This window comes from Ruditapes philippinarum, unplaced genomic scaffold (assembly GCF_026571515.1).
Source record: "Ruditapes philippinarum isolate M1 unplaced genomic scaffold, ASM2657151v2 ctg6732_1_1_1_1, whole genome shotgun sequence".
In the NCBI taxonomy this organism is placed as follows: domain Eukaryota; kingdom Metazoa; phylum Mollusca; class Bivalvia; order Venerida; family Veneridae; genus Ruditapes; species Ruditapes philippinarum.
In genome coordinates this window covers 40,325-55,200 of record NW_026852029.1, presented here as the reverse complement: position 1 = coordinate 55,200, position 14,876 = coordinate 40,325, and the positions used below count along the sequence as shown (strand labels likewise).

General features: G+C 34.3%; 1 protein-coding gene across 1 annotated transcript in view; it reads right to left on the bottom strand.

The window, feature by feature from the left end:
* The window catches only part of LOC132747084 (uncharacterized), a 39,444-nt gene extending 27,450 nt beyond the window's left edge, over positions 1-11,994 (bottom strand). The window contains exon 1 of the mRNA XM_060736396.1: positions 11,870-11,994. Within this exon, the coding sequence (XP_060592379.1) occupies positions 11,870-11,875 (6 nt within the window). The 5' untranslated portion in view covers positions 11,876-11,994. The remainder of the gene's footprint in view (positions 1-11,869) is intronic.
* Between the last annotated feature and the right edge of the window lie 2,882 nt (positions 11,995-14,876).

Genomic DNA, 14,876 nt, shown 5'->3' with positions numbered 1-14,876 from the left:
GGGCGGACAAGAAAAAACCGACGGACGCCGGACGGCCAGACGGCCGGCCGGCCGGACGGACAATCTGATTCCAGTATACCCCCCTTACAACTTTGTTGTGCGGGGGTATAAAAACTTAAAATCACTTAAAAAGCGTGAAATAAAAAGAATATTTATTTGTTTAACATATAAGATTGAAATATATTTCATTCGTGAACACCAGCTATTATATTTTCACTCGTGGCTACGCCACTCGTGAAAATATTGCATCTGGTGTTCACTCAGTGAAATATATTTCAATCTTACATGCTAAACAAACAAATATCCTCTATATATCTCCTACGTAGGACTTTATAAGTCCTATGTAGGACTTTATAACTCCTACGTAGGACTTTATTACTCCTACGTAGGACTTTATAACTCCTACATAGGAGATAAAAAAGCCTATTAAACTCCTACGTAGGAGTTATAAAGTCCTACGTAGGAGTTACAAAGTCCTACATTGGACTTACCACCTTCGCCGATATACCGGTCCAGAATGTTGAGATTTGCAAAGCATTCTGTATTCATTTCTTATAAAGTCATAAAGTCCTACGTAGGAGATACAAACACCTATTTAGGATTTTTATCTCCTACGTAGGATATATAAAGTCCTACGTGGGAGTTATAAACTCCTTATTAGGCTTTTTTATCTTCTACGTAAGAGTTATAAAGTCCTACGTAGGAGTTTAAAAGTCCTACGTAGGAGTTATAAACTCCTAATTAGGCTTTTTTTATCTCCTACGTAGGAGTTATAAAGTCCTACGTAGGAGTTATAAAGTCCTACGTAGGAGTTACAAACTCCTTATTAGGCTTTTTTTATCTCCTACGTAGGAGTTTATTTTTTATAGAACATTATGAATTGGCACCAGGACGTTTCCGTATAGTAAGTAAGTAAATTGTTTATTAAAGTGACATGTGTTATTTACAATATAATCATATACAAATATTTTAATAAAGGTATTTAAAACACCCGGCCTCATGGGCCTTTTAGTCACTGTTGACATTTAATACAGTATCTATGTATAGTTCTCAAATATTAAACATAATAGTACAAGTTCAATTTCAAATATATGGACAATGTACATAGAATAGTATATTTTCACTTTCATAATTATCAAGTAAATTAAGCAATTAGATATATGAGTAATTGATGGAATTAAATATAAGTGATACACATATATATGTTCTGTGCAAATCGCTATGAGTATATAAGGCTTCGTCTAAACATAAAAGCTTTCACAATATATTTTGCTGTTTTTCTAGCATTTTCATTTACTAAAAAGGTCAGTCTATCTTCTTTATTTTTATTAATATAGGATGGATCTGACAATAAATCTTCGAACACTTGCTGTCTTATATTATCATATTTTGTGCATTTCAGTGAGTTTCATTTTCTATTTGTTCTTGGTCACAGAATGTACATATTCTCTGGTTTACATTTTCACCAATAAAACGTCCTGTTTCTACTCTTAAGGGTAAAATCCCACACCGAAACTGTGCTAACATCGAGCGTTCATTCTTCTCTAAATTTAATACTATGTATTGTTCGGTTTTAAAATTTGTTTTAAATAGTTTATATGTTCGTAGTTTTGGGCTATTTTGTACAGAGGTATACCATTGTTCGTTAAACAGACTTAATATTTTTTCATTTGCTAGTTTTAAATCAACTGGTCTCTTTTCTGTAAAATAGGTACTGAGACCCAACGATATCATTATTTGTTTAATATCGTTAGACCAATTACTTTGGCATATATTATAGTCTGCAGTGAAAACTTTTTTAGGTAGTCTTTGGTCGTCCATGTTCATTAATTTATTCCAATAGCGTAGCATATTTATCCACCTTCTGAATTTGCTTGGTAACTACCCGATATCCCCTGTAATGGCCGCTACGGGTGCGAATCTGTGTAATCCTAAAAACTATCTTACAGCTCTATTTTGCATACTGTCTAATGTTTGATATTCTTTGTATCCCCATACACTTGAACAATAATCTAGCACTGGCACCACACAATTGTAGAACAATTTTTCGAATGATTTAAAACCACAGATACTTGGGGTTTGGAGCTCAAAACGCCTTTAAAATCCAAATAAAATGCATATTTGTCAATCCCAGCACATGTACTGATCATATATATCCAAAAAACTTAATATAAGCCGTTTTGAAAAAAATTCATATTTCAACATCTATAATAATACACAAGATAAAAATGTTCGCCGGAAAAATTCCGCACCCCTACCGTCATAATCACCATGTATTTTATTCCAGTTCCAATATTTTCACATAATCCTTTGGTCCATCGACACAGAAGATATAATTCTTCACGATGATGGTCAATTTTTAACTTCAACGGTAATATAAACAACGCAACAGCCGAAACAAACATCAATTTTATCGCCGTTTTTTTCCAACTACAAAATCTTTCGATAAATTCAATGGACCAGACGGCTATGAACGAAGCTATCCGATTATGTGGTTCCCAAACTTAAAAGCGCTGCGCATTTTGCACACGGCAAAGCTGGGGCCACAAAATCGGATTGCTTCGGTCATAGCCGACTGGCACGTTTGAATTTATCGAAAGATAATGTCATTGAAGGAAAACGGCGATAATATTGATGTTTATTTCGGCTGTTGCGTTGTTTATATTACCGTTGAAGTTAAAAATTGACCATCATCGTGAAGAATTATATCTTCTGTGTCGATGGACCAAAGGATTATGTGAAAATATTGGAAATGGAATAAAATACATGGTGATTATGACGGTAGGGGTGCGGAATTTTTCCGGCGAACATTTTTATCTTGTGTATTATTATAGATGTTGAAATATGAAATTTTTTCAAAACGGCTTATATTAAGTTTTTTGGATATATATGATCAGTACATGTGCTGGGATTGACAAATATGCATTTTATTTGGATTTAAAAGGCGTTTTGAGCTCCAAACCCCAAGTGTCTGTGTTTAAAACCAATACCTTTCGAATGTATTTTGTTAATAACTCCCCCTAAAGCCCTGCCTGCTGCCTTACTCAGTGTTTGACTGTGTGCGATATAGTCTGTATTTTCACTAAAGATTACACCTAGGTATTTATATTCACTAACAGTTTCCAAGGTGTTATTGCCTATATGGAAACTAAAATCTGACCTTGTACGTCTACCTTTACGAAAATGAATACATTTAGATTTCGATGAGTTGATAAGTACCCTCCACTTTTTACACCAAGAGTGTAAAGTATTTAACATAGTTTGCAAGTCGTCACTATTTTGTGCCGTAAAGACAATATCATCAGCGTAAAGAAGAAGTGAGATTTTTGTTTCTCCTATTGAAACACCAAGATCAAGGGAATTTATTTCTGCTACTAAATCGTTTATGAAGACGGCAAAAAGTGTTGGCGACAGCGAATTTCCCTGAACCACGCCTTTTTTACAGTCGAACCACTGAGTCATTATATTGTTGATACGTACACATGAAACTGTTTGTTCGTACATTGATTTTATTGCAGTGTAAATTTTTCCGTCTAAGCCCGACCGCAGGAGTTTATACAGAAGCATGTCTCTATCTACAAAGTCAAAGGCCTTTTTTAGGTCAATGAATGCGGCATAAGTGTTTTCATTATTTTTAATTATAGTGTTCAGTGTATACACATGATCTTCGCACGATCTGCTTTTACGAAATCCGTTCTGTTCCTCTGCAAGGCAGTCATTTTCTTCTAGATAAGAGGACACCCGTCGATTTATAAAAGACCTGTACAGTTTACTTATGCATGTTTGAAGACTAACGCCACGGTAGTTTAATGGAACGCTGCTATCAGAATTTGCGTCTTTAAGTATCGGGCAAATAACGGCCTTTCTCCATTCACAAGGTATCAGACCACTATCGAATATTAGCTGAAACAGTTGGTGTAACACATTTACACACTGGCCATAGCTTTCGCAGAAGCGGTGGGTCTACCGGTGCGGCGATGGAGATTTCGTCGCAGAAGCGGTGGAAAAACATGGCTGTCGGATATATTTTTGCTGGTGTCGGTAAGTTTATGACTTATTTGTACGTTATGTTTTTAAGTTTTACTGATAACACCTAGTGAGACTGGAGCCCACATTTGTACTCTTCCAACTTATTACACGCATGGGGTGCAAATCATGACCAGTTTTGCAAACACTTCTGTACAGTTTGACGAGGGGACGCCACTTTTGCCTAATTTTGTTTATAACACTACATATGTACTAAAAACTACCCCTAGATACACTGGCATCGCATCGTATGTATGATAATTACACAAAACAACCATATTTTGGAACTTTTTGAAATTGATATTACCATTTTAATAAAAGAATTGACAAAAATTGATTACAACGCAGACGGTGGTGGATTCGATTGCAACGCAGTGCGGTGGGCCCGATATCATTTATGTCTTTTTTTAACGTTAAAGTCACAAACACTTAGGAGTTGAGCTCCAAACACCTAAAAATACAAATGAAATATATATTTGTTAATCCTAACACATATAGTTGATTATATATATCAATGAAAGTAAATATACGCTTTTTTGAAAACAAAATGACTCTCAGATATGCTGTATATAAATGCGCTTTGAACCAGCCTTGCTATAATCGGAGTCATTCGGGATAATGCGGGCTCTCACATTCATAGCGCACCGCATTTAAATACGACAGAGCTGAGTGCCACGCTTGAATTTGTTGAAATATTTTGTGAATAAATAAAACGGCGATAGTTTAAATTTTTTCACAAAGTGCGTTTGTATATTGAAGATGAAGTTTGATATTGTTGAAAAAGAAAAATATGATGAAAATATATAATAAGTACCAGTAATATATGTTTAATAGATGACTCGTGTCACCTGTTGACAAAAGGATAATGCGAAAATATTGGAAATAGAATCAATTGCAAGGTGATTTGAAGGATGTGCGATTTTTTCTAACACATTTTTTATCTTGTGTTTGACGTATAAATATTTACTTTTTCTTCAAAATAGCGTATATATGTAAGTTTTATTGAAATATATGATAAGTATATAGGCTGGAATTAATAAATATACAATTATTAGGATTTTAAAGCAGCACGCCTCAATATTCATGTTTATTTTCATGAAAAGTTTGGAAATGTATTTATGTTTTACTTTTACCACGGTACATGTTCCTCCTTGTTAATTTGTGTCATCCTCAGTAGAGTTAAAATACAAACATAGAAATTTAATTGATAATGTCTGGAAGAGCCAGACGTTTTTATTGTCTAAGAATAGATTATGATACAGTGTATAATCAAAAGATTAATCAGAAACTTCAAATACGCTTTCATATAGAAAACAATTGTAGCAAACGTTATAATAATAGATGACACAAAGTTGGACAACAAAAACCACCAAACTCTCAGGTAAAATGTTAAAAATTCTAAGAAGCATGTATGAGGGTGTGAAATTATGTGTACGTAATAATGGCTCACTAACTGACTTTTTTGATAGTTACATGGGCTTGTTGTTTATTATGTTTATAAATGATATATGCAATATCACTTAGCTGACGATAGTATAGATGTTTTTACCATTGAGGAATTACAAATTTATTTGTTGTTGCTCGCAGATGATACTGCTTTATTTTCTTACTCTGAACAAGGTTTACAAATTCTACTTAATAAATTGTATAATTATTGTAGGAAATGGGGTATTGAAGTTAATTCAGATAAAACAGTTGTAATGGTTTTTAGACAAGGTAACAGACCTTCAAATATGTCGCTTAAGTATGACAATAAAATTTTAAAACAAGTTAAAACATTTACTTATTTAGGAGTAACGCTATCATCTAATGGAAGTTTTTATCAAGCTCAAAAATCATTGTCTGTCCAAGCTTTAAAGGCTCTTTATTCTTTGAACTCCCTTTTTGATAATGTTAATTTAGATATTGAAGATAAATTAAAACTCTTTAATTCAATGGTATTACTGGTCAATTTTATGTTACGGATCTGAATTATGGGGTTTCCATAAATCTCCGGAAATAGAATGTGTCCTTTTTATAGAGAATTAAGTTTAACTCTTTTAGATAATTATTATTACACATGGCCTAATATGAATAAATTCAATAAGCTTATGTCAACAACCAAAAGATCTGTTATAATTAAACTTGCAGAATTTGTCTATCTGGCTTTTAAGAAGAGAAACGGGAGTGTTGTTGTATAATAAAATATGTATTTCTTTAAACTATTTTTCATATTTTTTCTATATTATTAGATATGTTAAATATGACATGTCTTGTATTGTATGTGTTTATGTGAACTTAAAACTGCCCATCTTTAGTTAAAACATGAACATGAAACATGAATTATATATTTTCATACTTTTCAATATTAGAATCTATATTACTTTTGTTAATATAACCGCCAATTATGTGTGGCGAGAAACATGTATATATGTTTATGCTAATAAATACTTTGACTTTGACCAAACTGTTCAACCAAAGGAGGAACGACAGACCGTGAAAAGCAACGAAAACGAAAGAGCGACAATTTAAATTCTGACTTAAAGATTACAATTAGAATTTACAAACAAACAAAAATATACGATAATTTGAACGCGTGCATGTGCAATTCGCTCATAGGCCAATAAACAACATTTTCGTCTGCCCTTTTTTTGTCAAGTATTTTGTAATATTTTATTTCAAAATGCATTCTATAATTTTTTATATTACATGCAGCCTATTTATAGCTTTGTACACGTTAAATAAAAATTTGATATAATTTAATGTTATAATTTAATTTATATAACGATAACAACAAATAAATGCTGCTGTACCTGATATTAAGCAAAATTGCGCTTGATTTGTTTCCGTACTTATTTTCAGCGCGTCACATTTTTAGTGGTTACGTCACGTGTATAATGATTACGTCACATATCTAAATAAAGAACGTCAAACAGTGACTTTATAGCATAATAACACACACTTTCGGTTTTTCTATGTTCAATAGGGAAAAATACGGGTCGTGTTAGAATAATGCATAGTTAATGATGACTCTTGTGTGTTAAACTACAAAAACATTTTGATTTGTTAAATTGATAGATTAAATTCAATAAAAGCTATAATTAACATTTCAGCGATACATAGTTAACATATACTTCAATATGTTGAACTAGTGTCCAAACTGGGATTCAATTTATCAAGACATTTTATAAGTTAAATGAATGCATAGTTTGTAAAGAAACTACAAACTTTAAGTATTTTTTAATTCAATTTATAAGTTAAAATTACCATTTAAGCACTTCATAGTTAACATGCACCCCAATATGTTAAACTAGAATCTAAAACAGGGATTGTTTTATAAAAACATATTGATAAGGTGCATGATGCATAGATTGAAAATAGAAAAAAAAAATTATAATTAATGTATACATTATAATGAATTTTTAAACAACCCATACATAGTTTATTGAATAAGTGTAAGTTCAATACTGGATTTATTGCACGAGTTGAATAAAATTGTATTATGCGAGCCTCTGGCGAGAATTATATTAATTTTTTTAATGAGTGAAATAAATTCAGTAATGAACTTACACGAATTTAATATTCTATTTATCACATACCCAAAATAGAGACCGTTTAAAGTGAAATAAGAGTCATTTTTCATTGACGCGCCTATAGTATAACGCTAGCTAACATTTAACGCGTCTTTACACTATGTTAGCATAACGCTAATGACGTCACGTCAAAAATATATGCACGGCCGTGCCATACCATATTAACGGAGTCGCAAAATCGGTACGGGTGTGTGATAAATGTAGCTTACATACACCCCAATATGTTAAACTAGTATCTAAAACAGGGATCGTTTTATTTAAACATATTTATAAGGTTCATGATGCAAAAAGAGCGTATATTTACTTTCATTGATATATATAACAACTATATGTGTTAGGATTAACAAATATATATTTCATTTGTATTTTTAGGTGTTTGGAGCTCAACTCCTAAGTGTTTGTGACTTTAACGTTAAAAAAAAGATATAAATGATATCGGGCCCACCGCACTGCGTTGCAATCGAATCCACCACCGTCTGCGTTGTAATCAATTTTTGTCAATTCTTTTATTAAAATGGTAATATCAATTTCAAAAAGTTCCAAAATATGGTTGTTTTGTGTAATTATCATACATACGATGCGATGCCAGTGTATCTAGGGGTAGTTTTTAGTACATATGTAGTGTTATAAACAAAATTAGGCAAAAGTGGCGTCCCCTCGTCAAACTGTACAGAAGTGTTTGCATAACTGGTCATGATTTGCACCCCATGCGTGTAATAAGTTGGAAGAGTACATATGTGGGCTCCAGTCTCACTAGGTGTTATCAGTAGAACATAAAAACATAACGTACAAATAAGTCATAAACTTACCGACACCAGCAAAAATCTATCCGACAGCCATGTTTTTCCACCGCTTCTGCGACGAAATCTCCATCGCCGCACCGGTAGTCCCACCGCTTCTGCGAAAGCTATGGCCAGTGTGATTTATGACTTGTGGAAATTTCAGTACAGCGTACGGTATATTGTCTATGCCTGCGGCTGATTTAGATTTTGTAGCCATAACTACGGAAGAAATTTCTTCAATTGAGATATTGTGGTTTAACTGGGAGTTGGATGTGTAGAGAGGACCGGCTATGTCAAGTTCAATTAAATGTTTATGCATTTTAGTGCGATCATAATGACCTTGTTCAAATTCATCGCTATTACATCCATTATACAAGTTTGAGAAGTCCATTTTCCATCTTTCCAAAACACTTTTCTCATCACATATGATATTTCCATCCTGATCCCGTACTTGCATGGGTATCGTATTATTTTTTCTAGGACCAAAACTGTTTATTTTGTTCCAAAATTCGTTGGGATTAGACGTTGACATGTTTTCAATATCAGCAGCGAACGATTGTCTGTGTGCGCGTTCACACTGTCGTAGTAATTTATCAAACTGATTTCTAGCTGCGATATAATCTGCCCTTTTAGCTGTCTTTACTGACCTAGGTTCGTGGCATTTTAAGAACGCTCTCTCTTTACCACACATATTTTTCCATGATATACTCAAGTCCTCATTCCAATATGGTTTACAGTGTCTGTGGCGTCTTTTCGATCTATTTTTAGCTGTAACAGTAGGTATCATATTTTGCATTTCAGATATAATAGTGTGGCATAGTTTTGAATTAATATCATCGATTTCTGATTGCGATTTTCTGGATGACTGAATTGCAGTAATAATTTCATTTATCGCAATTCGAGATATTTCACTTTGCATAAAGTTATGGGGTATTTTGTCTAGCTTGTATTTAGGTTTCGATTGTCTTTCACGTTCACCTCCGTGTAAATCGTTAGAATTTAACCGCTTTGACTCACTTGTATAAAACGTGCTAAGTAGGACAGAGTGATCTGGAAGTCGCGCTCTTTGATCCAGATATCCGTGAAGGTCATTTTCATCTAGTATTGTTTGCATGGGGATTACTTCGAATGAGTTACAATATTGTCTGGTAATACCATGTATATGTCAAAAGTAGTCTCACTAAAATATTTTGTTTTAGTGATTGAAATCTCCTCCAGTTGGATTACAGTAGCGTCAATAAACTGTAATACATTTACCTTTGTAAATCAGCTTACTATCAGTCGAGTAAAATAGAAAAAAATAAGAATCCCTAGAGAAAGCCCAACACGGCAAAATTGAAAATGTTGCAGGCTCGGTTTGATTGAGCCTGTTCATGGACGGCACTGTCAAGTGCAAACTACCGTCCACGCCCCCTAGCACCGGCTTCAGCAGAATTCATCATTTAACATGAACTGGTATAATTTGAATTTTGAAACATCCGCAGATGTGTTCATACGGCGGTTATCATGGAACCTTCAATGTGACACGTAAGTGCCATTCAATGAAAAGCGGCATAAGATCCCCAGGTTAAAAAAATGCGTGTGCCCTGCAAATCTCAGATTTGTAAGTCAAAAGACGAATTTAAAAAGCAGGCCGCACATCCTAAGGTAGACTCAACAGTATTCAAGTGAGAAATACCGGAAACACCAAACTAGAAAATAGCCGAATAAAAAGAACTAAATTACCACAAGCACAACAATAATGTCGTGCCGAACGATCTTTAAGTAAACCGACTGTTTCTTAATGGACTGTTTATAAAGATAAATTCAAAATTTATCACAGATTGAAATTACATATTTATGGCAGCTTAGGCTTTCCATAGTTTTATTAAATCCGCGCAGTCTGATCAGGATCCATGCTGTTCGCTATCAGTTTCTCTACTTATAATAAAGTTGGTAAGCGAACAGCATGGATCCTGATCAGGCTGCGCGTAAGCGCAGGCTGGTCTGGATCCATGCTGGTCGCAAACCCACTATGATGGTTTTGTCGTGACGTGGCTCAATTATATTTTGTATATGACGTCAGACTGTAAAAAGGTACGTTATCTGAGCTTCAAGAGATTCCCATGGTCAATTAAGCACAGACTACACATATACATTATGATATTCACACTGCTAAGTTCATCATTTTATAAATTGTGTTTAAATGCACTTGTTTTTTGCAACTATTGCCCCGCCCTCAGGGAATAGCAGGGGCTTTTGACTTTAAGCGGTAAAGCCCACTTCCTGCGGGTGGCCATGGTCTGGTGGTAAAGTCCCCTGCCCTAAGTCTATGTCCTTGTCACGGTTACACTCCTATATCTTTTGCTGAAAGTTTAACGTTTAGCGTTGCCATATTAACGTGGGCGCTTACTTACGAGTTAAAAATCCTCGCAACCGGCTTGACATTGATCGTTGATGAACTGATGAGGATTCTGGTATATGTACAACCTTTAAAGACGCATAATGCCTCTATCTCTTCTATATAAGGGACAAACATGGCTTTGAAACGTTAAAAGTATATATGGGATGCTTACAACCGGAAGTAAGTGAATTTGAAGGATAAGTAGATCCCTACTCTGACCTTTTATTTGAACATGTTGAATAACAATTAATTTAACCACAAATTTTGACATGGGCTCTTTTGTTAAGAAATATGTTGTGGCGAAATTCTTGCTGTAATCCACTAATCCGATACTAGTAATTCAAATTAAAAGATTAGAGTCATGTAGGGACCTATGCATAGCGTTTAGGACTTTAATGGATTTTTAACTCATCATTCCACGCGTGTGGACCCTACCAAGCTTGAAACCTACCCAAATTACAGTGACGCATTTTGAACGAGTTTAATCATGGCAGTCATTTTTAACACGTTTATAATAAATAAGAATAAATTGTGTCCGATTAAGTAATAGAAAGAGCCATAGGAACTCGAGAACGGGACCGCAGATTGCGGCGCATATTTTCGATCGTGTAACGGTTTTTAAAAACGTTTCTGCTACGTCTAAATATCTTCTTTTAGTATTATCCGAGAATATGGCCTCAAAAAATATGTTATCAATTGAACCCAATCTGTCTCTTTTAAAACTGGTCAAATTTTACGGTATTATAAAAAAAGACAAGCTTTTCTTTTTTCAATATACCGTAAATTTGACTGATTTTCAAATTAGCAGATTAAATTAAATTGAGATTAGATAATTTAAGACCACACGCTCGCATAATATGAAAATATATTCAAAGGCCAGACAAACAATATGTAAAGCCGGTACGGATTCGGATTTATTGGCCGCAATATGCGGTCCTGTTCCAGAGTTCCTATGAGCAAGAGCATCGAAACACGAGGCTATCTGATTATAAAAAAAATTAAAAAATCCTATAAAACATCTGTGTTCGTTAGAAAGTTAGATGTACATCTAAAAATAAGACAATACATCGAGAATATCAAATTAAATATAAAAATATAATACGTACAAGCATTGCTGGTCGATGTAAGATAAATCCAAATCTAAAATATGTCCAAACATGGGGCAATCTTGTGATGAAAATGATTTACTGGATTTGCACGTTTTTTACGTGCCAATATTCTGAGAATGTGGCTAGCCATTCATTGAAACAAATGAGCGTAGCTCTTGGTTTTCAATAAGCACTCGTGGTGCACAAATTATTTTAAACGTCTGTTTTTCAAATAATGATAAAGGCGACTTGATTGGACAGCCAGATTGTAAACGTCTTCATATTTCATTTTTAGCATTTCCATCAAAACCGTCGCTTCCGGGACAAATTAAAGGTAAAATACAGCTATTCCCCTGAAAAAGCCGGGGTTTATTCTGACTTGTGGTATTGTTATAGCCAACAGAAGATTATGCTTTATAAAGCGGTGTGCACGTGTAATATATTATTCCATTTATTGATTTTACACTAATGATAAATACTTATTGTACGCCTACTTGAAACAGAAATCATTTAGGATTGGTATTCAGTCACTTATACAGGAAAGCCGGGCGGGTGAATCGGCCGCCGAGATATATGCTCAAAACTGTGGTAAGGTCGCCCCGTAATTTTAACAGTTGTCTACGCCTATGTAATTCTTCACAGACGAGCAAGTTTAAAATCTCGTGATTTTCGTGCGTTTTCTGATGTTTTCGTGTTCCATCAATACACACATCCTCTATTGTTTGTGACAGGTCTATATTTCTTGGATGTAAAAAAGTCAAGTCCATTATGAGGTCTATCTTTTTGCACGTGCACAGGTCTGTCTTAATTAGACAGACCCGCTCGAAAAAATAGACCTGCCAACGCGCAGACAAAGAAAACATAAAATGCAATCAAAAATTAAAAAATGAAATAAAATGTAAATGATTGTCATATAATGTTCCTGTCTTACAAAATCGGGATACATTTTTTAAACAAGATAATGTTTATTGAATGCACTAAGCAATTATTCCAGCATCCCTACATTAAATCTTTGAAAAAAATAATGGATAGCATATCAAATTCATTTACATTTATTTAATCGCGCCAATTTTTTAAAGTAATAGTAATCTAAGTGGTTCTTCTGTCATTAAGTTCACAATATATAAAAATATAGACGCTTCAAGTTCATATCAATTCAACTATATAGCAGAAATCACAGCATACGATTTTAAAATGTTAATAAAGTTATAAGTGATTTAGTATAAAAAAATTATGATAAAGGATCATACTTTATTTTAGAACACTTTATAATCTGCTATATAAAATATAGTTCCGGTTCATGTATCTCACACTTGCCAACAATATACATATGTAAGTCTTTCGTGGTCTGCTTGGTATCCGGACATTGCCCTTCGGACAGTTGCTCCCTCGGAAGTTTCCCTCCTTTTTGTAGTGGCGGTCATTTGTTCCCTCATACCTTTGGAAGGGGCGGGCATTTGCCTCCTCCCTGTTTTAAAAATGTTAAAATATTCCATTATTTCAATGTGCTTAAATACATAAAAACTGTAGCGCAAATGTGTGAAAATCAAAATAGCATTCATAAAATAAATGAACTAAAAATGTTTCCATTTCCATATAAAAAATCTATACACGAGATGAAAAGTGACAAGTCAGAACAGCAAAATAAGGGGACAAACGTCCGTGCGGGGGGAGGGGGTGGGGGTAGGGGGTGCAACTGTCTTAGGACAAATGGCATAGAATCTGCATTGTCTGCTACGAAATACTATCAACAAAATTATTCATTCTTTAACATATCTTCCATTACAGAACATTTCACTTTATTATTGACAAATTGCACATTTAGCTTTTTTGATTATTATTATTTTAAAGGGAAAAGCATAGTTAAATGCAAAATATATATTGTATTTAAGCAGAACGTTGATAAAAGCTTGCCTGATTATGCGTTGTGTTAAAAATAATCGTTGTACATTTCATCAAATGCTTCGAATCAGCCATTGCTCAAGCCAATATAGTTTTACGGTGTGTAAGTTGGATATCGGCCTCGTACATCGATCTTTACCTCGTACTCGGTCGATATCCTATACAAGTATACGGGGAGGGCGACGTTTTACGAATAAAACGGATTAAGCAACCTCCATCCACCCGAACCTACACCATCAGGTCGACGCAAGAACACGTTTTCGAGCTTGGCTGGTATATGTTCGAGTCTGTTTTATGCATTTATGAGTCACATGCTGTTCAATGTGACATTTTGTAGGGTTTATGATCTTTTTTATGAATAGATTATATACTACCATTTACTAATTTGGTTTTCTTTTTGGTGTCATTGCGCCTGCAACTTTTGATAGAATAGCATAAATGTTCTACATACATTTTCATAATACAAGTATCGAAGTAAATGTTCCAATCTGCCAGTGTGATTGCTGGGTGGGCATAAAATTCCTGCCGCTAGCGTGGATGCTGAGTGGGGGCCAATGAACAGGTTCGGTCAACCCGAAATTACAACGATGCTTTGCAGTGCTTTGCGACTTCCCTACCATACACTTTTGGTATATAGATCATTAGGCATACTAAATGTATCGACTCTTGAATAAGACGTATTTTTACCTTTCGACATTGCACGCCACCGTTTAATGATAAAATAACAAGGTAGTCAGATAGTTTTATGCTTTATTAGTAATAAGCTATTGTACTAAATGATACTGGACCTTATTTTTGATACTGAAGTTAATTCTTTTGCAACATTACAATATAAATGATGGCAGAACAAAATGTAGATAGTTATGAAAATAAATCACTCAAAGATGGTCGAAACACGAGGCTATGTGATTTGTATGAGATGGTTGAAACACGAGGCTATGTGATCTGTATGATGTGTCGAAACACGAGGCTATGTGATTTGTATGAGATGGTCGAAACACGAGGCTATGTGATTTGTATGAGGGGGGGGGGGGGGGCGTCGCCCTCGATTATAAATTAGATTGCCGAATGTTTTGATGATCTTTTCTCTTTTGCATCATAGGCAAAATAAAAAACTTTCCCT